Consider the following 23,674-nt stretch of genomic DNA (forward strand, 5'->3'; position numbering starts at 1 on the left):
ATTGAAAGTCACTTGTAATGACAACTATAAATTATGAGTGTTATTACTGATATCTTTCAATTTTGAGAAATTGAAAGGAAATCTTTGAAATGGTAGTTGGACGTGAGCTTTTTAGTTTGTTTTACCAACTTTTGTGCTATATAGGCAATTCTTTTATCATTTTTTATATGTTTAATTATTACAAAATGTTTCTCGACTTTATGGTTTATGTCAAAAACATTCATAAACTTAAAAAAATTTAAGATCGAAGTTTTTAAAATGATCTTAAACTTTCGAAAATGGTTCAAAAACATCATTACTATTAGTTTTTTATGAAATCCATTAAAGCTTTCTTTCAAAAATACTTCAATTATTAAGAAGTTCATAAACACATTTAAACTTTTAAAAAAAATACTTCCATTAATCCAACATCCACTATAAAAATCAAAATTTGAAGTTAAAACTACGGTGGTAAATTTTCATCGATGGGTTTAGGGGGCGGCTGGGCATTGGTGCACAAAACTGTGAGATTAGTTGGGTTTAGGTAGGATGCCAATGTGTGCTGCGGACGTGAATAGACATGCGCCCTGGTAAGAGGGCATATCAAGTCTTTAATATAAAAAATATAGTGCAATGATTAATTACTAATTTATGTATAGATTAATTACATGCATAAATAAACATTTCAATATACGTGCAATATATAAATTCAAGTATATATTTTGCCTTTATATTTAAAAAATATATGCATCTACTATATAATTCAGTAACGACATCATTTGCAATAAGTTGATTTATTATCAATCAGCTCTCCATACACCATCATCATACTTCACTTTCACTTCCTTTCCTTACCTTCCCGTATCAATCATTTCCATAAAATAATATAATATTACATGTTTTCCTTCCCCCCAATTATTAATCATTTTAAAAAAACTATAACTCTGCGTCGTAAACAAGATTGTAACTGACTAATATCTCAGCAACATAACCATAAAATATGATAATCTGAACCTTACTCTTAATATAGAAGGCAAATACGTTATTAAAATACAAAAGAATACGTTACACAATGTTACGAGTAGATTTAAAAATTGGTACTTGGTATTGTAGGGACCCACCCGAAGGAAGGCCCTCCAAAAATAGGCGTATGCCGCTATGAGCGGCGAGCACACGGTATTCTTTAGTAAAAGGCGAAAGAATAGTTCGCTCTGTGCTCACCGCACGGCTCCGTGTCTTTCAATTGATATGTACAGCGAGTTTAAATAGGCACTGGACGAATTCACTTACAAACTTCTTCCGATGTGGGAAGTTTTCCTTTCAAAAGCTGCTTTCGCTTTGTTTATTTTCTTTTTCTTTTGGGTTGCTGCTCCAAAGGAAAGCTGCCACGTGGTTACTTTTTTGAGGCATTTATTAATATGTTTTATTTTTGAATTTATGTTTCTTGAAAATTATAAACTCTATTTTGAAAATTGTGAAATATTTGAAGGTGGGAGAAAATGTATAATGAATGTTGTACAATAAATTTCAAAGATAATAAAAAGGATGCTTTTGATTGCTCTAAATGATATATTGGTGTGATTTTGAAATTGGAACGGTTTGTTATCTTATGGTGACGAAAAACTGAGATATTTAATATATTTACATATATAAAGAATAAAAATAGAAAAAAAAAAAAAGCTAATTTAATAAAGAAATATATCTTTATAAATGAAATATTTAATATATATATATATATATATATATATATATATATATATATATATATATATATATATATATTATTGAGAAAAATAAGAATATGTAAGACTCATTTATATTGTATATAAATAATGAAAAAAGTGTGAAGCGAGCAGAATTTATATATATATAAAAGAGAAAAATGTAAGGTGCAGGATTCACTTTATGAAAGTCGTGTACCCCATTTACAACTTTGCCTACAAACACTTATTTTTGTTAATAGTTTTACATAGTCAAAATTTACATTATTTTTTTAAAAAAAGTTCAAAAAGATCAAAATTTCAAAAATAACCTTAAATTTTCGAAAATTGTTCAAAAATATCGTTGCTATTGGTTTTTTATGGAAGCCGTTAAAATTTTGTATAAAAATACTCATGAACTATGAAAAGTTCATAAACACGTTTAAACTTTTAAAAAAAATTAAAACTACTTCCATTTTTCCAACTCCCACAATCAAAACAAAAAAAAATTAAGTTAAAACTATAGCTCTAAATTTTCAACGATATGTCGATATATCTATGAATATTTTCACATTTACATTGCTTCAATAGCAATAGAAAAGGTGAATCGATATTTCCATTACAAAATAAAAAAGTCATGAACTACAAAAATAAACATAAAATGACACATATTCTAGTATAAATAGAAGACATGTATACTTATTTGAAAATAATAAAATATTTGTTTACTACTCCAAATTTATTTTATTTTTATAATTTTTAAGAAATATCCATTGATCAACATCAATATTTTAAATCTTGGTTAAAATATAAAATTCCATAAACTTTCACGAAGTTTAAAAAACAAATCTCCTGAAAACATACTAAAAACACAACCAGTTAAATTTTTTTAAAAAAAAAATCTTACATTAGTAGATCTATCAAACTATATGTTAATAGTCGAATACATTTCGTGATCTATGAGTGTACGTTAAGAGCAATCAAATAAATTTAAAACTAAGATTTTAACTTAAAATTTTGTTTTTATTTTAGTTGGTGAGAAAATCGTTCTAAATTTTGAATGATTGAAAGTAATTTTTAAAAAAGAAAAATGTAAACTTAAAGTTATTTATAAAATATTTGATTAGTTTAGAGTTGTTTTTTAAACAAAATTTTAACGTTTTCTCTCCTAACCGAAATATTTTTTAAAGTTTATGGCTATTCTTTAAACTTTAAAAAATTGAAGGGTGTTTTTCTACTCAAACAATTTGTTTTTTCTTTTTGTAATTTAAACTGTGTTATATATTCTATTTCTTGTGGTTAAGTATGATTTATGCAACTTGTTCCCGAAAAAGAAAACAAAGATATAAATGGGTGTATAGAGTTGCAATGAAAGAAAACAGATGGTATGTAAATGTTACATTTATAAACAATGAAAGAAAAAAAAATCACCAAATAGTTATTCCAACCACTAAGATGGGTATTAATTTTACACTTTTGAGTCTACCTAGTAGTATATTGCTATGATATAAATTATTTAGTCTACTTTAGTTGGAGCATGTGTTAAGCACATGGAAGCATTGAAATATATAAACATATATATATAATTCATTCCATCATATTTTGCCTATTCATCACATTCAAAATTACTCACATTTTACCAATTTTTGAGGGCCAATTAAATTTTAATTTCAGCTCTTCCATTCAAATTTAATTAGAAACAAATGAATGAGAAAAAAGAGATGATGGGACAGTAATTTACATAAATATAACACATTCAAAATATTTATAGTATGTATAACAAATTAACAAAATTTCATGACTGCGATCATTTTTTCAAAAATTTCATATATGTCGTCGTGATTTATATCTTATTTGTGATTTATTAGTCATGATCTCTCTTAGTGCAATTAAGGCCCAAGATCAAATAAAATAAAGGCAAAATTATTTCATTCCAAGCCATCTCAGGCAATGTATTCCCAAGATCGAATAATATAAAGGTAAAATTATTTCATCTGATGTCACTAAGTCCCAAGATCCAATAACTAAAGAAAGAATTTTTTCATCCCTAGACATCTATGGGCATTGTATACCCGAGATCAAATGAACTAAAGGCTTCGGGGCATTTCGGTGCAACTAAGGCCCGAGATTGTGTATCATGATTTACACGTGATCGTTTAAATTTGAAAGTCATTGTTTTAAAATAAAGTACAAGATCGTGTAGATCTACACTTCTGTCTTTCATATCAGGTCATCTCGGTGCACTGTATTTTGATATCAAATGAATTAAAGTCATAATTCTTTCATCTCGAGACATGATATGTCCGAGATAGTGTATTAAAATTTACACGATCGTGTAGCTGATTTATCACGTATTGACTGGACTAATTTTTGTACTTTATATTGTTATTTATATTTAAAAAAAAAACCCTAAAAGACATTATCACGTGTCTCTTTTTTATCATATTGTCACTGAGATAAGGTTGATTAAATTCAATGAAAATTGCAATGGATGACTATTTTAGAAATAATAATTAAGGATATAACAACATTTTAAAAAAGTTGCAAATATAGCAAAACTATCACTAATAGACTTGTATCGCTGATAGATTTCATATGGTATATCAGTGATAGACCAATATTTGCAACATGGTCTATCAGTGATAGACTTATATCATTTATAGAATTTGACAATTTTTGCTATATTTGCAAATTTTTTAAAATTGTGCTATATACTTAATTAATTTGAATTTAATTACTAAATTTGCAACAATCCCTAAATTCAACAATGATTTAGTCATCCGGGCTCGATGTTCAATCCAATTCAGGACACGTAGTAAAGAATTACTCAGAATATGTTGGGCTCTCAACCCAAACCCAACGTCAAATTCTTGGGCCCAAAAGGTAATTGGATCCAAGCCCAGCTAAGACATTTGAAAACCCCACAAAGGTATACTTTATGATCACTCGTTTTAAGGTAAAATCCAATCTTTGAAGATTTGAAAATTGAAAACTAAGACAATAACATCTCTTTTGTTCTTGATGAGTTTAGAGCTACAAATTCAAGAAAACTTGGACGATTTAAAGTTTTATGTTGAGAGAAGGCATAAAAAAAACATTTATTAGTGAATTTACAACTCAATCAATGGGTAGAATAATCAACTTTTATCTCCCTCCAATGACCCAATCGGAGCACAAGAGGAGTTGCAGTACCATGTCTTCGCCAACTCAATGTAGCCATGAGGCATCCCATTCAGCACTATTATTCATCACTTGATTCCATTTCTTTTATAAAATATTCAACATGACATTAAAAGGTAATTAACTCCACAATTTAATTATTCACTCAGTATAGTTAAAAGAAGTGTTTTAATCAACACTACAACGATAAGAAAGAAAGCAAATTAGACTATTAACAATTCATTATTACATACACCCAACGAAAGGAGTGACAAAAGAGATAGAAAAATTTAAATATAGCAAAATGTGGGGTTGAGAACTTTGAAGGTTTTATCAGGCAATCCTAATGAAATATTGTTAGATTAAAATCCTTTCCAAAATTAGAAAGAAACAATTGTGATTCATATTTACTAACGTAGGTTATAGGGCATTTTTTAAACCCATTTAAGGCCAATGCCAATAGAGGGAGATGGAGCATTACTAAAAAACCTGGCTATATATTATTATGTAATGTTCACAAAATCCAATTCATTACCAAAGAAAAAGATTGGGCCATAACCCCATGTCTATTAATTGGGCCCAATCTCCCCCTTGAAAACTCTACAAAAAGAGTTTTAGTGATTGAACCCTTGCTTAGTTCAATTGACAACTACAAAATTTAAGCCAAACACCTATGCCATTTAATTTCAGTTCGAAATAAGATAGTTTCACTTCGATGAACGTTGGTAATACAAGATTTCATAAATAAATTTGATGTAAGGACCAATCGTAAAATAGGTCCCTCCAAAAATAGGCGTATGCCGCTTGAAACGGCGAACACACGGTATCCTTTAGTAAAAGGCGAAAGAATAATTCGCTGTGAGTTCACCGCACGGCTTCATCCTCTCCAACTGAAAATGTCGATTGCATTATGTAAGCAGAGGCCACGTTCACTACGGAATTTCTTTTCGATGTGGGATTTTCAGCTTCCAAGGGTATACTCTTCTTCAATTTTCAGTTTTCTTTTTTGCTTAACGTTGCTCTTCTTCTAAATAAACCAACGGAATGTCTTCATTTTGGAACTCATTCTTTCACTCTTATTTATCACTTTATTTATTTTCTCTTCTACTTTTATTAAAAAATATTCAGTTTTTCCTTCGGGAATAAGATCTAAGCTTCCCTTTTCTTTTAACTTTGAAGTTCGTGATCCAAATTTGATGAATTGATGGTGAATAACTTATAAGGATTCCAAAATACTTCGATGGGCCATTGATACATCCATAAATTGGAGGATTTGATACATGATGAGGGCATGTTTGATACATGAAGATATTAGATGAAATAATGAAATTGGAAACGGTGAACTGAGTAGAAAGAAAGATTTAAAATTATGTTTTAGAAAAATTATAGTTGAAAATATAAATAAATAAAAGAGAAGGAATTAATATGACCTTAATTCAGTTCATACCTATGATAACACTAAATTAAAGAAATGGGAAAAGATACACGTTTCAACTTTATACTTTATCACACATTCTATAATTTGAAGTAGAACTTGGATACTTTATTGCAATTCAATTTTTCTTCTTGAAAGTGTGTTAATTTTTGTTTATGAGATAAGAAAAGATTATTTATCCACATTTTCAAAGTATTACTACTTACATATTTGAGTCAGTTAACTGTTTTACATACCAATACACCATCATACTTGCCACCGATTCAATAATTTTCAAGTTAAGAAGCAATTTCACATAAAGAAGACCAGGCAGTACGTAAAAAGTAAGTAATAAATAAAGTTCGAAACTGAAATTGTAGGGACCAATCCCAAAGGAAAGGCCCTCCAAAAATAGGCGTATGCCGCTATGAGCGGCGAGCACACGGTATTCTTTAGTAAAAGGCGAAAGAATAGTTCGCTCTGTACTCACCGCACGGCTCCGTGGATTGGAAGGGCATCGTGAGCACCATTATGTAGTAGATGGAAGGGTTGTTTGAAGTACTTTTATTCGATGTGGGAGTTTCTTCTTCTAAAATGTTTTACTCAACTATTGGATGTTAGCTGTAATCCTCTATCAGTTTATTTTACATTATTAAATGTATATTTTAAATTTTCTATTTTCTATTTTTTGGTTTTAAATTCTAATATGCTCTATAAATTAAAATTATATATATATATATATATATGAATTATGATTAAATGATTATGAATAAGATTATTGTAAAAATATATAAGAAGAAAATATAATGACGTTTGAACATAAATTTAAGGATATACTAGTTTGTGAATAATAAAAATGATGAAAAATAACCAAGAGAATGGTACCTAATGGGTGTGAGAAAACTCCTAAATAAATTTGGGTAAAAACCATGAAAAAATGGAAGAATTTTACAATATAAAATATAGGTTACAAACTTTCTCTATTACATAAAAAGATGAAGATTAAGCAATTTATATTTTATGTCATGGTTTGTTGACTTAGTCTATCTCACTTATTTATATTCTAAAGAAGTGTGTGTAAACGCTTTGAGTTTAAAAGGGAGACATGAATAAACCGATGTCACATCTAAATAAGATGGATCTAAGGTTTAAAAGAATTAAAAGTTACTATTTGTACCAATAAAGTGCACATTTTTCTTCGATGACTCAATCATAAAAACTTTAAAGTTAAACATGTTTGACTTAGAATAATTTTATGTTGTTAGATTGTAGGGATCGTAGGAGAATGTCGAAAAATCAAATTCTGAATCTTGGACCTGAGAGTAATAATTCAACTTTTGAACACTTTTATAGTATATTTTAAAAACAAATAATAAAGTTTAATGGTATTTCTTTTTAATTTTCTCTTTAATTTAATATTACTACTTTATTATTAAAAAATGCACAAGTTTAAACAATAAGTTAAAAAATAAAATCCATAGTTCAAGTGAACCAAAAATCTTTTATTTAAATTTCCCACTTTTTATTGGACTAAAAGTGTTAGAAACAATAGAAATTTATACTCATTTTTAAAATTTTAAAAATTGCAAATTCAATAAATTTATACTTCTAAATTCTAAATTCTAAATGGTTTTTGTTTGTATAGACTCATCATTGTTTAAGTTTTTTTTCTTAAAAAAAAACACTATACTTTGTAACGCTCGTTAAATAAGCAAATCAACCCTAAAATTATATATATAATTCGCTAATAATTTACCTATCATTTTAAATTTTCAAACTTTTTTTAGTTAGAAGTAGATTTCTCTAATTTTGATGAACCTTTCCATTTTGAGACTAAATTTATATAACTTAACTCGTAAATAAATATTTTTAACTTTATGATTAAAATTTTTCTCCTAAATCTTTGAAACTCATTCTAATAAAATTAACTTTTAAAATAAACTTGTATAATATATAATTATAAATAAATGGGTCCATTGAAATAGTCCAAGTCGTTACTTATTAATCACTTTTTTGTTAGATTAAAATAAAAAATTCAAATTTCATCAAAACTTTTCCAATCCTCACTTTTTATGTTTTGCTCTTTTAATAATTGAATTTTTTAAATAGATATCAAATTACTTTATTCTTATTAAGAAAGTTTAAAACATTGATGTTAACAGAAACGTTCAGGTTTCAATTATATTGGAAAATCAATAAAATATAAATATTTTAAAATAAGTTTATACTATGCTTACAATAGCTTTTTTTGTTGCTTATGAACTTTAATTCAATACAATGGATGATTGGAAACATTGGTTTATGTATGATGTAAGACATCAAGTCTATACAAATGTGTTGTAAGTTGTTGTCCACAAAAACTCAATAATTTATTAGTGGTAAGAGACCTGTGGTTGTGGATTATTGTTTCTTTTTTCCTTTTAAATAGAAGATATGTTATCTTACTACAAACTTCATTATTATATATTTACTTCTGATGTGCTTTGCATTCATATAATTTTTGTGGTTGGCTGAATAATTTATATACAATTTAGATGGAGTACTTTTAAATAATATTTTGTTGGTGTTATTTTGGTGTTATACACAGTTCAAATGTCATCTTCTTGTTTCTTGATTAATTTATATACTGAATTGAAAATTTCATACCAAATCTTACTAATAAACTTCGAGTGTTAAAAGAAAAATATTTAAAATTCCAACTTAAAACTAAAACTTATAATATATGTGTGTTTAAATAACGATTATTCTAGTAGAATAACAAATTTTTTACTTCGATTTATGCCGTCGGATGAGAATTGTATATTATTGTAATTTGGAAGTCTAAATAAAATTGGCATGGTTCATCAATTTTTATATTAACATTTTAATTGTATCAAATTACTCTTAATTGATCAATTAAATATTTGAATATCTATTACTATTTTAACCTCCAAGAAACTTGCCTATACATTCACAAACGAAACTTCTTACTAAATTGATGGTTAGCTTAGAATTTCATAAAATTAGACGGAAAGAACTAAACATTAAATATATATTATTAGGAAGAAAATTGATACTGAAATTATAGGGACCAACCCCGAAGGGAAGCCCTCCAAAAATAGGCGTATGCCGCTGAAGGCGGCGAGCACACGGTATTCTTTAGTAAAAGGCGAAAGAATAGTTCGCTTTGTGCCCACCGCACGGCTCCGTGATTTGTAAAGGTTGATTTGCCTTCTTTATATATGAGTGAGGTGTAATACTATAATCACTTCTTTTCGATGTGGGAACTTCTCATCAAGTTTATGTCAATTGTTCAGTTTTCCCATAAACTAATAGCTCTCTCGTTTGTTGAAGACAGAAAATTCTTATGCATTAAAAAAGAGAAAACGCATTTTTCTTTGTTTTTTTGACGCGTTTCTATTTTTCATTTCCCAATTTAATTATAATGATTTTTTTTATTAAAAAAGTTGTTATATGCTATATTACATATATATTATAATAGTAGAGATAAATAATATAAAAATAAATAAATAACAAATCATCAACAAAAGCAAAATTTGCTTGTGAAAGATTGCTTTTAGAGTTAGATTGGTTAAGACGGATTAACAGATTAGAGAACCAACTTTAGTCCAAGGGGAGAAGATAAATCAAACGTAATAGAACTTTAACAAGATCCTCACATTGAATAATAGCCTCAACAAGTTTAATGGATCGTCCTATTGAAAACAAATTCATGAACCTATCTTTATGATAATTATAAATTCAGTCTATAATTTGTTTGAATCTTATAAATTGTTTTTATTCACCTAAAATTTAAATATATTCTTAATTATTTACTCGTGATGAAGTCGTTAATAAAGTCAAACAAATATTATAGTGAACATACCTTAACCGTCAAGTAAATATATAATTGATTTGAGATTTAAATTGAAATGAAGTGTATCTCATGAATTAATAATTAATAATTATATTAATAAAAATATGAAGAAGAAAAAAGTGTGCATAAGAAATGATAAAAGAGAAAGAAGACAGTGATGTATAAGCTCAAAACAAAATGGATAAAGATGAATCAAAAGTAGACTATATAGTACCAAATAATAATATTATTTTTTTAGTACACTATATAATAAGATTCTTAGAAGAATACAAGATTTAAATTATGTTTTAATAATGAGGATGAAATGGTATGGGTTCAACTCAAGCTTCCAACATATGTTAAGCCACCTTTGGTTAAATATATAAAGTGGCAATCCCTATTCACGTAAATGTTGATTTAACCATATAGTTGAAACTTTAAATCTCTATTAGTTTATAAATATGAAAAATGTCTACGGTACAAAACAATATATTTAAAAGTGAAATTAATCATTGAATTGATATTGAGTATTAAAAGTGTGTGGAGTTGGGTTTAAATGTGACTCTTAATAATTTGAAAATCACTCAATTTTAATATGATATAATATGTATATATCACTTAGGCTACATTTATTTCGTAGGTTTTTTTTATGGGGTTTCAAATAGATATTCAATATTCATGTGTTTGTTTCATATAGTATATTACTCTTTTAAATCGAGCCATGAGTTTTTTAATATCTTACAAAAGTGTGAGAGTTTGTGTCGAGGAGATATACGTTGAAAAATATAGTTTAATTAATTATTTATTTATTAAGTATATTGAATGATTATGTATATATTTGAATGGTAGAATATTTAAGGTAAATAGTTTAAACATTTGGGTTCGATTCAAATAAAATTAAATAATTACTTAACTAAATGCTAAAAAATAAATTAAATTTAATATAAAATTAATTTAGGGTTACGTTAATTAATTATATAAATAAAATAAAAATAAAAAATTCTTATGAATAACCAAATATAACAAAAAAAAAACGTTAAACGATCTATAAAAATATGATTTGTTATATTCTTTAAAATTTCTATTTTTTTATTAGAAACAATTTACTTACTGGGAAATTAAATGAATGTAAATCATTGGCAATAATAATTTATATTAAATAATTAAGATAGCATTAATAGATATTGTTTGTAGTTTATTAAGCCTAAATAATATATTTATATTTAATAATTAATTAAGATTAATAGTAATTAATAATTGATATTAAATTATAAATTATTACTTAAGCTACATTTTTATTGTTCATCTTTTAAACATAAAAATCTCATACTTTTCTAGGATATTAAAATACAGTTTTAAAGTTCCGAATTAATTTTAAAAAGTGAAATTATGAAACAAGAAAGGGTATTAAATGTCTTATTGAAATTTTATAGGAAAAAGTATGTGTCTTAACTACTTAATATAAAGTATTATGGGTAATTATCAATATTCTAATTGACTTTTTATTAATTTAATTGTTTTTAGTGTTTAATTTTAAAATATTTGTTTTTTATTTTATTGATTAAAAAACTAATGAACAACCCATGATATCTTTTTTTTTTTTTTTTTTTGCATATTATGAATATGGTAAAATTAATGATATCAGACGGCTATCACACGATTAATAGACAACTATTAAACGGCTATCAAAAGGCTATCAACTTTTAGATTTGCTATTTTTTGTATTTTATAAAATATAGTAACATTGACTCTATTATCATAATTTTATTTACAATTTTTGCAAACACTTTTTATTTAATTTTAGATTTTATATTCAAATTATTGGATTGAACACAAATATTTAACTTTTAAACATGAATTATTATGCGCATAAAAAAAATAGACATTAACTATCTCATACATGAGATTTTAGATATTTAATATTTGAGATAGTTGCGACTATAGCAATTGAATTTAAAATATTTGCATATATGACAATATTTTTAAATAAATTGCAAATATAGCAAAATTTGTCAAAGTCTATATAGAAGTTTATCACTGATAGATCATATTGAAAATATTAGTCAATCACTTTGATAAGCTTGGCTATGTTTGTAATTTTTTTCAAAAAAAAATGTTGTAATATATTTACTTATTAATTTTAAAATTTATATCTATTACAATCGTTCTTAATATTTATACCCACGAAACAATATCTGCAATCCAAACAATCCATACGGTCCATTAACATCGTTATAAAAATAAGAACTATTTACTTATCATGCCACCAAGTCAAATAATAATATGCAATATTATAGGCATTATAAATTGTTTTTCTAACAAATTTAAGAAATTAAGCATTTGTTTATTATAAAATGTTTATTGTTTATTTGAAAGGGAAAAAAAACAGTGATTCAAATCATTTTATACATTAGTACCTTTTTTCTATATATAAAATTGTACAATTAAAAACGCTATTTGCTATAGAATATATGGGGAAAATGTAATGTGATTGAAGAGTGCTTTTAAAATAAGATTTTAATTCTTTCAAACAAAAGAAAATATTCGACTAATGATAAAATGGTTAACTAATTTGTTTGTCGTCCAAAGCTAAAATAATTAACATAAAAGTTTATACTATCAATTTCGGACTTAAATTAATTTGATTCTCCCGATCGATACTTCTTTTTTTTGTAAAAAGAAAGTGTATGGTAATGAATTAAACATATACATTTTGATTTAATAAATGTGGTTCTTTAGACGTAAAAATAGTAAGAAATGTGTCTTGTACATGTTATGTGTAAGTAAATAAACAAACAAAAGAAAGTGTGCTATTAAAAGAGATAGCAAATAAATTGTTTTAGTAGGAAAACTAGTTAAATTACAAGTATCTCAACTTAAATTTAGTTTAGTTAGGATATCAAACTTATAATTCTCATTATACTTTCCTAACAAAAATTATTAAGTTATAAAGTTTTGATTTTATTTGATGAACTTTTAATTTTGATTTAAAAAGATTAAATTTATAACGTAATTTAAAATTTATATATATACTCATCAAAACATGAAAGATTAAAGATTATATAATACGTTCTCGTTATTTCTTATTTTTATTTTTTTATGGAATATATGTTTTTAAATGTAATTAGAGAAGGAGCCTATAAAAACTATTTAAATTTAGAATTTATTAGCTAATTTATTTTTGACTTTTTTATTTTAAAATAGAAAAAATGTCTATGGCATAAGTAATGTTAATAATTGCTATTAAACTAAGAAAAAAGAAAGAGAGGGAGCGAGGGAGAGAGAAGAGGGGGAAAGAAAGTCTAAATTAGAATGGCCAAAATGGGAATCATCTTCTTCCTTTCAATTTGGTGGGAAAAATGTTATGGCTTGACTATATCTTAAAAACTCGACTTTCCATATCAATTAAATATAATACAACTTGGTTCAATAACCCTTTTTCTTTCCTTCTCAAAATAATAATAATGACAACGTTCGCCGAAAATATTTAATATCATAGATTGACATAGACTATTATTTAGATCTATTGCTTTACATAGTCTATTACAATCGAATATAGATTAAAATTGAGGAAAACACCATTTTAGTCTTCAAGTTTTGATGAATATATACTTTCGGTTCCTAAATTTAAAAATAGATATTTTTAGTTCACACGTTTATAAGAATAAACTTATTTAGTTTTTGAATATTCAAAATATACTTTTTGGTCATTACAGGAAATGTGATTCTATAGGCGGATTTGATTTTTTTTTTTTTAGAAGTTATTCCTCTAATTTAAAATGTCATATAATTATTTAAAATATAAGTATAAAGGTATTTGATAGATCTTTTAAACCTATATCTAAAAGTTCAAACTAAGAAAATACATTTTGAAAACTCAATAACCAAATGCAGATCATCAAAATCTAGAGACTAAAAAGTCAATTTTCTCGTTAAAATTTTACAATATAGTTAGTTTGTTATATTTGAAAAAGAGGAAATACCTTTTTCTTTTTGTATGAATTCATATATAGCCATGAACTAAGCATCATGTCTACACACAAATTGTTATTTGCCCATACAATGAGTCATCATATTAATTAAAATAGTTAATCATACTTATGTGAGGTCAATAACATTTTTTAATTCACATAATTAAATGGATTTTGAGTGTGGTGTGGATTCTGATCCTTTGATTTTCTTTCATTAATAATATAATTGGTTTAATTTGTAAGAAATTTAATTTAATTTGATCAAGTCAAGTTTTGTTTTAAATTGTTTTTTTGAACTATTGTTTATTATTATATATAAGGTGACAAGAATGATATAAGAAATGTTATATTTAGGCTTTTTCATTTCATCTCTTAAATTGCAATTTTATAGAAATTGTTATGAATGTTCCCTCCTAATTTAAAAAAAAGGGTTTTATTGATTTTCCAAGACAAAAGATTTGGTCAATTTTGATGTTACAGACTTCAAATATATACAATTTAAATTATAATATTGAACTAATTTGTTTTCTTAAGTACAATATATATTACAAACAGTTTTCTTATCCATTTAAAACAAACAAAAATAATATATATATATATATATATATATATATTTGAATTGTCCCAACCTAGTTTTAATTTTTTTTATTTTCTTATAAATTGATACATAATTTTTCAACAACACATTATAGTGTTTCTTAAGTGATATGGTTGAAGTGTTGCATTCCAACAATAATATTAGTAATTCATCCTATCTTGAAAAGCAATTGTTGATCACGATACCTCCTTAAGCTTCACAAAGAAAACAAATTGTCTTTAAAAAATTAAATAACATAAATTGGTCGAGTCAAATTAATTGCCACGTGACAAAATATTAATTAGATAATGAATGGATTGTAAAAAGATATAAAAGTAGCCTAGAACCAACGATAATGTTCTTAAGAAATATGAAAATGCGTATCATGTTAGTAAAATTATAATATACATATACACATAGGAATAATAAAATGTTAGCTTTCTTCACAAACAATTCAAACATAGATCATAATCTAATTCCTTCCCCAATAAAACCTTATTTGATATTATATACGATATGTTACTTTATAACAAAGGGTCATTTTTAATTGATTTATTCCTTAAAATTTGTTGGATTATTATGCATTCTATCGAGCATTATTTGTATCGTTTCTTTAAAAAATAATAATAATCTTACTTGTATTCTTAAAAGATATTTGACTTTATTTATTTATATAGTATGAATCGAATGAAGATCAATTCCGTGAATTATGTGTGTCATGGTCAAAAGTTAAAGCATGATTAAGTTAATTATATATATTTTATAAGTATTTAAGAAAAATAAAAAAGAAAACCCTTTAGAATTTTGTTATATTACCTTCAATGATCTCCCTGTTTTAAGAAGATTGATTTTCAATCTCCATGAAATAATTCTCTATATCTCATACAGCTTGTAACGATTTGGAATTGATTTTTTGCTTATGAGAAAAAAAATCAATAAACCTAAATCAATACTATGGAAAAGTTTTAATTAAAGATTAAAATGGCATTTTTTTCCCTCTAGTTTATTGTTATTATTAAATTGAGTAAGCTGTAGTTGACTAATAAGATAATTAGAAATGAAAGTTGGGGGTGTAGTTCTCCATACAGAGTAGTGGGAAAGGGTATCAGCAGCAATCTTTTACTCCTTGACCACCTTGACTTTATAAACTCAAATTAAATGCAATTAATCAAAAACCAATCCCTTCACATCTTTAACTACTTGATTAACCTCTTAGGATACTTTGTTTTTTTCTTCTTCTATAAAATATAAATATATAGATAGATTGTCACATATGTATGACATTTTTCAAGTGGTACTCACACAACATCAATCAATTGTATCCATTTAGATTGATTTAAATGTTTTTTTTTTTTGTTTTTCGTTTTTTCTTCCTAATAATTTTCAATTATAAAATAGTCAAATTTGACAAGTCATAGTTATTATCATCCATCATCATTACAAGTTGTTATCATATATGTACACCTACTAATTCGGACACGTGCCTTACCTTGTACTTAAAAAAGTAATACATATCCAAAAGACAATTAAGAGTTGCGGGTAAGAAATTATAATTTGTTTAAACTTCAAAGTGTTTATCTTTCCGTCTACGGGGGTTTTGGAGTATTTGGTTGAGAAATTTCAAAATCTAATTTGTTTAGTTTTGAATAATTTAGCTGGTTTTTCATAAGATGGGAGTCACATTTTGATTGTAATTTCTTAAAAAGTTTGGTTATAGTCTAAATCAATAAAAGAAAAAAGAAAAATAAAAGTAGAAATGTATGAAGATATGATGTTGCATCAATGAGGTGACGTCATTTCGACCATTCGTTTTGAATGTTAATGGAAGACCGGTCCGGTTCTGCGATTTTTCTTTCCTTTTCTTTTCTCAATATTTCTCTACCAACCCAACTTAGAAATGTAAAAGAAAAATGTAAACTATCCTTTTAAGTAATTATAATTCTTTTATTTTAGGAATTAAAGTCTATAAAAGAAAACTTCTTTGACTCTTTCATAGAGGTTTTGAACTTTTAAGCGTTTTGGTTTCTAAAAATTTAGTTTATTTCTATGATTTTCATCTTCTAAATAAAAAGAAAAGTTAACATGACCTTTTTGATTTGAAATTTTCATTTAGTTTTTTATGGATTGTAAATAAAGAAATTGTCAATTTAGAGTTAAAAGGAGTATTTATAAGTTTAATTTTGTTAAATTTAAAATAAAAAGCTAAGATGTTGATGGATAATCATTTAGTTTCATTTTTAAATTAAGCCTATTTTTTATCCATTTTGTACTAATAGTTTATATCTTTTTTAAATATAATTATCGAGTTTTTAGTTAAATTACAGCCAAAACTGATTTTTGAAAAAAATATTTTTGTAGTTTTCTAAATCGATAATAAAAAATAATGGAAGTGAATATATAAACAAAAACTAGCCTAACCTAACTAATTTTTCAACTCGAAAGACCTCTTTCATCAAATTCCAATTATTTACTTTTTTTTTTTTTTACAATAATATAGTCCCAATTTTCTTGCATCTATATGCCATATTCGTATTTTTTTCGATGGTTTTCTATTTTGGGAATCATGATAAAAATAGTATTTTAATTGTGTGGTTGTCCATTACATGATGGTTTTCAACCAAAGGAAAAAGAAAGTACTTTAGGGTCATAGGGATCAATTGCTCCCATTATTTCATATTTGAAAAAAGAAAAGGATAACAGTGTTAATTAGTTTTGATTAGGTAGGTGGAAGACTTGCTTGTTGTTTTTCTTTCTGTTTTTTTCCAATTCATGACCGCGAAGTGTTTTGCATCGATCGATTTTGAAAGAAATGATGAGTGAAGACTCACTTAAATTTTAAGAAATTTAAATGGAATATACTACCAAACTATTCACACTTCAATTAAAAACAAATACGTTTATACAATTTAAAACTCAAAGCTTAGATATATAAATAATCAAGACTTCAAAAACTGTATATATATACTCAAATCGTGTTGAGACACGCTTATGGTAAGTATTGTCATGAAGAAAACTACTCTAATCGTACAAAATTCTTAAATACTTTATTGTCTCAACTCAACTCAATAGTAAAATAACGAAAGAAAGAAAGAAGATAACTCTTCAATTTTGGAATGAAATGTTACAAATAAATTGATAGATACGTTCCTATTTGGCTAAAATCAAACATAACTCATTCAGGTTGAAGAAACTATAAATTCAACTTTCGCACCATGTTAAATTTGAAATTTCTAACAAATAAATTTAGATTATTAAATCTATTTGTATGTTTCAATATACACCAACTTTCATAATCAACAAAAAAAAAAAAAAAAAAATTCTAACAATCTCTCTAGTTTTTCAATGATATATGATCAAACTTTTTAAATGGATGCATATGGTCAAATCTTTAGTGGTGTGGGTAACTTCCCTCCATTATTTATAGGTATTTTTTCTTGGCCCATTGGATGGTCAGGTCAATGATTATTGATGAAGAAGAAGTGATATATATATATATATATATATATATATATATGTATATAGATATTAATATTTTTTATAAAAATAAATACTTTAGTGTATATATGATATATATAACAAAACATTCGTAAACTTCTTGACATATTCTATATTTAATAAAAACTATAGGAGATGATTGTAACAAATATGATATAAGATTATAATAACTTTATTCCAGTGTTCTAATTCAATATTGTAACGTCTCAAATTATTTATAATTAACATTATTTCAAAATTCTCATTAGTTTGTTACAATATTTACTTTTTTTTTTCAAACTAAAACAGTTTACATATCAAACACATTATTATAACCAAAATTAAAATAATCTACATCACAAACATAAATTATATACTATAATCCAACTAAATATAATAATTTAATACTATAATTAATAAATAATTTCTTATCCTAATTAAACATCTCACAAATATTCAACAACCTATTATGCTAAGATTTAAGAATCTATTAGATAATTATATTAAAATTTTATTGAGATGTTTGACGTTTAAAAAATTTATTATATGAAAGTTTAAAGTTGAAAAGCATACTAGATGAAAAACTTATGATTGAACTAGATTAATTATACCAATCAACTTTTGGTAAAGCTACAAAGTATTCAACGATGATTTAATAGCACTTCGAGGCAAGTAATAAGAAAACAATAATAAAAAGAGAAACTTGTACTTATAGTTTTAATTTACTCCAATTTATGTCCATTAAGTTCATAATTAATGATGTAATATGGCTTAGTAATGACAATTACTACTCCTAGTCACATATCTTAAGTCAAATCATTCAATTATTAATTTTTTATAAACACATTCATCATATACAAAACTACTTTTTTAGTCTCTTCCAGTTTGAATGAAAATGTACTTTTGATTCCTAAGTTTTAAAATTGGGACATTTTAGTGCACGAATTTATAACCATAGACTCATTTATTACATTTTTAGTGCCTGAATTTTAAAAAATATAGGTTTGTAAAGTTCTAAAAGTACAGTGTGAATTTGATTTTTAAAAAAATAATTGTATGATATTTAAAATTTTAAAAAATAGTTTGAGAGATTTTATAAATTTTAGTGGTTATTATTCTAACTTAAAATATCATATAATTATTTAAGGTCATTTTTAAAAATAACAAAATAAATTAAAATATTTATATAACAAAATTTCTAATTCTATCAATGATAGTTATTTATCACTATAACATATCAATAACTATCAGATATAATTTGCATTATAAATATTTTGTAAAATTCGCTATTTTCTAATTTTTTTTGAACTACCTTTTAAACCTATTTCTAAAAACTCATAAACTAAAATGGTATATTTTAAAAAGTCAGAAATCAAACGCACATATTCATCAAAATCTAAAGACTAAAAAAGTAATTTTTTCTACACTTTATTGTAAGAAAAACAATTCATGAACATTAAAAAAAGAGTAACAAAATATCATTGTTATTCCAAAACATAGGACATAACTATACCTAACTTTCATAATCCAATACTTAAGTTAATTAGTAAAAAAAACGTGAAAGCTAATTAAGAAGTTCGAGAGTCAAATTCAAGCTACCTCAAATAAAACTATAGAACTCTAGAAATAGATGTGATGGTTTAGGTCACAAATTTCTTAGTTATTTTCGTCTATAATGATATCTATGTATTTTATAAACTTGGTTTATTTATAGATTTGTGAGAAAAAAGAAAGTATATATTACAAAATACACAAAATTATATAAAAAATAGCATGCTACATGACCCTAAGGCCTATTATCGAAAGTTTGAAACATTCAACATATGAAGAAGCACAAGAACAACGTTACTATTAAATTTATGAATATTATTCTAAGTGTCAGCCGTTACTTATACTATATACATTATAATAATATAATATTTGCTTTTTTTTTCTTCTTATGAGAAAGTCGTGAAGCCAATAGATAATTAGTCAATCTCCACACAATAAAGATACCAAACAATATCATGATCAACTCCATCAGATTAATTAATAAGAATTAGTCTTTGGAATTTATTTATTTAAAATAAAATGTTATTTATTTGGCCATTTATATATTTTAATTTAATTAATTTGGTTAATTATTTCAAATGATGACTTGTTTTACAATCCAGTGCTTTATAATCAACTGTATCAATAATATTAAATAAAAATTATTATTTCAAATTGGTTTAGAGAAAAAGCCTAAATTTTGGTTTTAATTATTGTTGATGTAAATGTGAGTTTTGAAATTAGTCAATTTTGATATTATTAGGGTTTAAGTTTTGACACAAGCCATCTTCAATTATTAGTATTGTAATTGGGAGATTTTATCTACTCTTCAAGCAAGGTGTGTACATAATATTATGAAAATATTAAGAAAAACCAACAAACTAATACTCTAATTACATTCAAAACCAAGATAAAAACAATATTTTAAGTATACTATTATTGATATCAAGTTTGTGTTACAAATAAATAGTAATTTTCATTCACTTGTTACATCAATTAAATATCGAACATATATGTAAACTTATGGATCAATAAAACGGATGAATTTTCAAGTGTATAGAGAAATCGTACTAAGTCCACTAAGTTGATTGTCTCCCAAGTCCTTACACATTATTGTTAGTCCATCATTCCATATCTTATCATATATACCAAGGGTATGCATCAATTGTGTCTTAATCAATATATCTTATTGAATGAACATATTTCCAATTTTTATAGGTAAATGATGTCCAACTCATCAAATTAAAAACATGGGTATCACATCTTACAATATAATAATATGTGTGATAAAGTCAAGTTCACAATTTCAATGTTAGTAAATACCTTTAATTAACAAAACTTATTGCAAGTCAATTGAGATCATGTTAACCTAAATCATACATCACTACTTAAACACACTATTTAAGTTAGAAGTTTGAATTCTAATATTCATTTTTTAAAAAAAAAAAAACTTAAACTTTAAAAATGATATTAACTAAAATTTCAAATTAATTCTTATGTTTATCTTAGCTTGAAGTTGGTTAATAATTAATCTATGGTTATATTTGAACATACACTAATGTTAATTGAGTGAAACTTTGGTTGACAGATCCATAATTAATTATTCCTAAACAAGGAAAAAGAAAATATGCCTCCAATTATATTAATGTGTTTCCGAAATTAAAATAAGTATAAACATAACACAAAGTTGAGTCAGTCAATGATTCTTTAGTCTAAGAATGCTGTTTGAAATCAACTCTTCATCTTCCTTCGTTGTCTATAAAAATCCCTTCACACTTCAATTGTTCTAACAGCCATAGCCATCTCTTAAAGCTTTTTCTCTCTCTCTCTCTCTTTCTCTCCTAATTTCAGTTCCAATGATACTCTCAGAGCCCCCTAAGAGTAACAACACCACCAAATTAATGCACATAAAAGAATTTTTTGGCTTCTCCCACTCTTCCTCTCCAAAATCCATCCACTCCTCTTCTACTTTCACCAACTCTCCTCGTCGGAGACTCCCGCCGCCGACCTATGACCCATCTGAGTCCGCTGCCATGGAAGAGGCCATCGTAAACTCAGAACCCATCATTACGAAATGGGACCCCGATGCTTCTGAGTTCAACAGAATCACCTTCCTCTTCCGCCATGGCAGAGCCGAATCTGAGGAGTTTCTCAACTCTGTCAACAGTCTCCGACGAGCAATGGACTTCTTTATTTCGGCAAATTCCACCTCGTCTGTTCTTGTTATTGCTCAGAAGTTGATGCAGGCCGCTATGAGACGATTGGAGAAGGAGTTTTACCAGATTTTGAGTGAGAATCGCCAGAATCTCGATCCTGAATCCATCTCCAGCAGATCCTCTGACCGGTCAACGGCCGAAGGGGAAACTGTTGGGGATTCTATAACTGAATTCGATAGAGTTTCGGCGGATTTGAAATCCATTGCGGATTGTATGATTGATTCTGGGTATGGGAAAGAGTGTGTTAAAATTTATAAAGTAATCCGAAAATCTATTGTTGATGAAACTCTGTACCGTCTGGGAACAGAGAAATTCAAACTTTCGAGAATTTTGAAATGGAGTTGGGATTCGCTCGAGAACATAATCAAGAACTGGATGAACTCGGTTAAAATCGCGGTGAATACTCTGTTTCGTGGCGAAAGATTTCTCTGCGATCATGTTTTTTCGAGATCGGAAAGAATCAGAGAGTCCTGTTTTTATGAGATCACAAAAGAAGGTGCAATCACTTTATTCAAATTCCCGGAATTAGTCGCAAAAGGGAAGAAAGATTCCGACAAAATCTTCATATTAATGGAGCTTTACGATGCGAATTCTGACGTATTACCGGAAATCGAACTCATATTCGACTCTGTCTCAACGTCCGTCATTAGAACTCAAGCACAAACGTCAATGACGAAACTCGCTGATTCAATCCGCGACATCCTTTGCGAATTTGAATCAACAATTCAAAAAGATTCATCAAAAAACCCAACTCCCGGCGGCGGAATCCACCCATTAACCCAATCAGCAATGAGTTACATCTCCTCTCTCGGAGATTACGCCTCAACCCTCTCCGACATCCTCACCGTCGAAAACTCCCCAATTCCGTCGTCATACATGGAAACCATCGCCGCCGACGACGCACTCTCATCGCCGGTGGCTGCGCAACTGGGCTGGCTAATTCTAGTCCTTCTCTGTAAACTAGACACAAAAGCCGAGGTATACAGAGACGTATCGTTATCATACTTATTCCTAGCAAACAACTTGAATTTCATCGTGAAAACGGTGGCGACGACGAATCTAAAGATGCTAATCGGTGGCGAGTGGGTGGCGAATCATAGAACCAAAGTGAAGGTGTATGCAACGAACTACGAAGCGACGGCGTGGAACAGAGTGATAAAGTCGTTGCCGGAGAGAGGGTCGGAAGAAGTGGGGTCGCCGGAGACGGCGGAGGAGGGGTTGAAGAGGTTTAATGCGGCGTTTGAAGAGGCTTATCGAAAACAAACGTCGTGGAGAGTGGAGGACGGGAATCTGAGAGATGAACTGAAGGTGTCGATAGCGAGAAAAATAGTGCCGATCTACAGAGAGTTTTACGAGGGATGTATTGAGAGAATGAATGTGAATGTGGGCGTGAGATTTTCGCCGGATGATTTGGGTAACTATTTGTCGGATTTGTTTCATGGGGTTTCTTCTTCGGGGAGTTCTTCATCATCATCTTCTTCTTCTGCATTGAAGAGATGAGGTGGCATGGAGATGCCCACGTGTCAAATTGTATAAAATTTGAATTTTCTGAGCTGGATATGTTTATTTATTTTTAAATAATAATACATAAAGTCAAAAATGACTTTTGGTTTGCAAATTTTGAGCCTATGCTATGGTTTTGGTTGTTGGTAAATATGGTCTCTAAGGTGTGAAGAGGGAGTTTCAATTTGGTGATTTTAAGAGTTCCAATTTGATTTTTTTTGGGGTCAAATTTGACAAAATACAATATTGAATATGTGAGATTAATAATATTGGGAACTAGAATATATAAATTAATAAAATAATGTTGGGAATTAGA

At 26.9% G+C, this 23,674-nt stretch overlaps 1 protein-coding gene and 4 non-coding genes across 5 annotated transcripts; 1 reads left to right on the plus strand and 4 right to left on the minus strand.

Moving 5' to 3' along the window:
- Positions 1 to 1,092: 1,092 nt before the first annotated feature.
- Positions 1,093 to 1,209, minus strand: LOC116404183. The gene has a single exon (XR_004217120.1). It is a non-coding gene; the product is annotated as a U5 spliceosomal RNA (small nuclear RNA).
- Positions 1,210 to 5,597: 4,388 nt separating this feature from the next.
- On the minus strand, positions 5,598 to 5,716 carry LOC116404188. The gene has a single exon (XR_004217125.1). It is a non-coding gene; the product is annotated as a U5 spliceosomal RNA (small nuclear RNA).
- A 922-nt stretch (positions 5,717 to 6,638) lies between these two features.
- LOC116404184 lies at positions 6,639 to 6,751 on the minus strand. The gene has a single exon (XR_004217121.1). It is a non-coding gene; the product is annotated as a U5 spliceosomal RNA (small nuclear RNA).
- Positions 6,752 to 9,324: 2,573 nt separating this feature from the next.
- Positions 9,325 to 9,437, minus strand: LOC116404187. The gene has a single exon (XR_004217124.1). It is a non-coding gene; the product is annotated as a U5 spliceosomal RNA (small nuclear RNA).
- Positions 9,438 to 21,390: 11,953 nt separating this feature from the next.
- LOC101221801 (exocyst complex component EXO70H1) lies at positions 21,391 to 23,473 on the plus strand. Its single transcript, XM_004150914.3, has one exon. The coding sequence runs from the start codon at positions 21,496 to 21,498 to the stop codon at positions 23,353 to 23,355; it is 1,860 nt and encodes a 619-aa protein (XP_004150962.1). The 5' UTR covers positions 21,391 to 21,495; the 3' UTR covers positions 23,356 to 23,473.
- Positions 23,474 to 23,674: the final 201 nt, after the last annotated feature.

The sequence above is a fragment of the Cucumis sativus genome, chromosome 5, assembly GCF_000004075.3.
Source record: "Cucumis sativus cultivar 9930 chromosome 5, Cucumber_9930_V3, whole genome shotgun sequence".
Lineage (NCBI taxonomy): Eukaryota > Viridiplantae > Streptophyta > Magnoliopsida > Cucurbitales > Cucurbitaceae > Cucumis > Cucumis sativus.

What these genes read in the sequence shown, in the direction of transcription:
- LOC101221801 (XM_004150914.3), top strand. Translation starts at nt 21,496, where the DNA reads ATGATACTCTCAGAGCCCCCTAAGAGTAACAACACCACCAAATTAATG.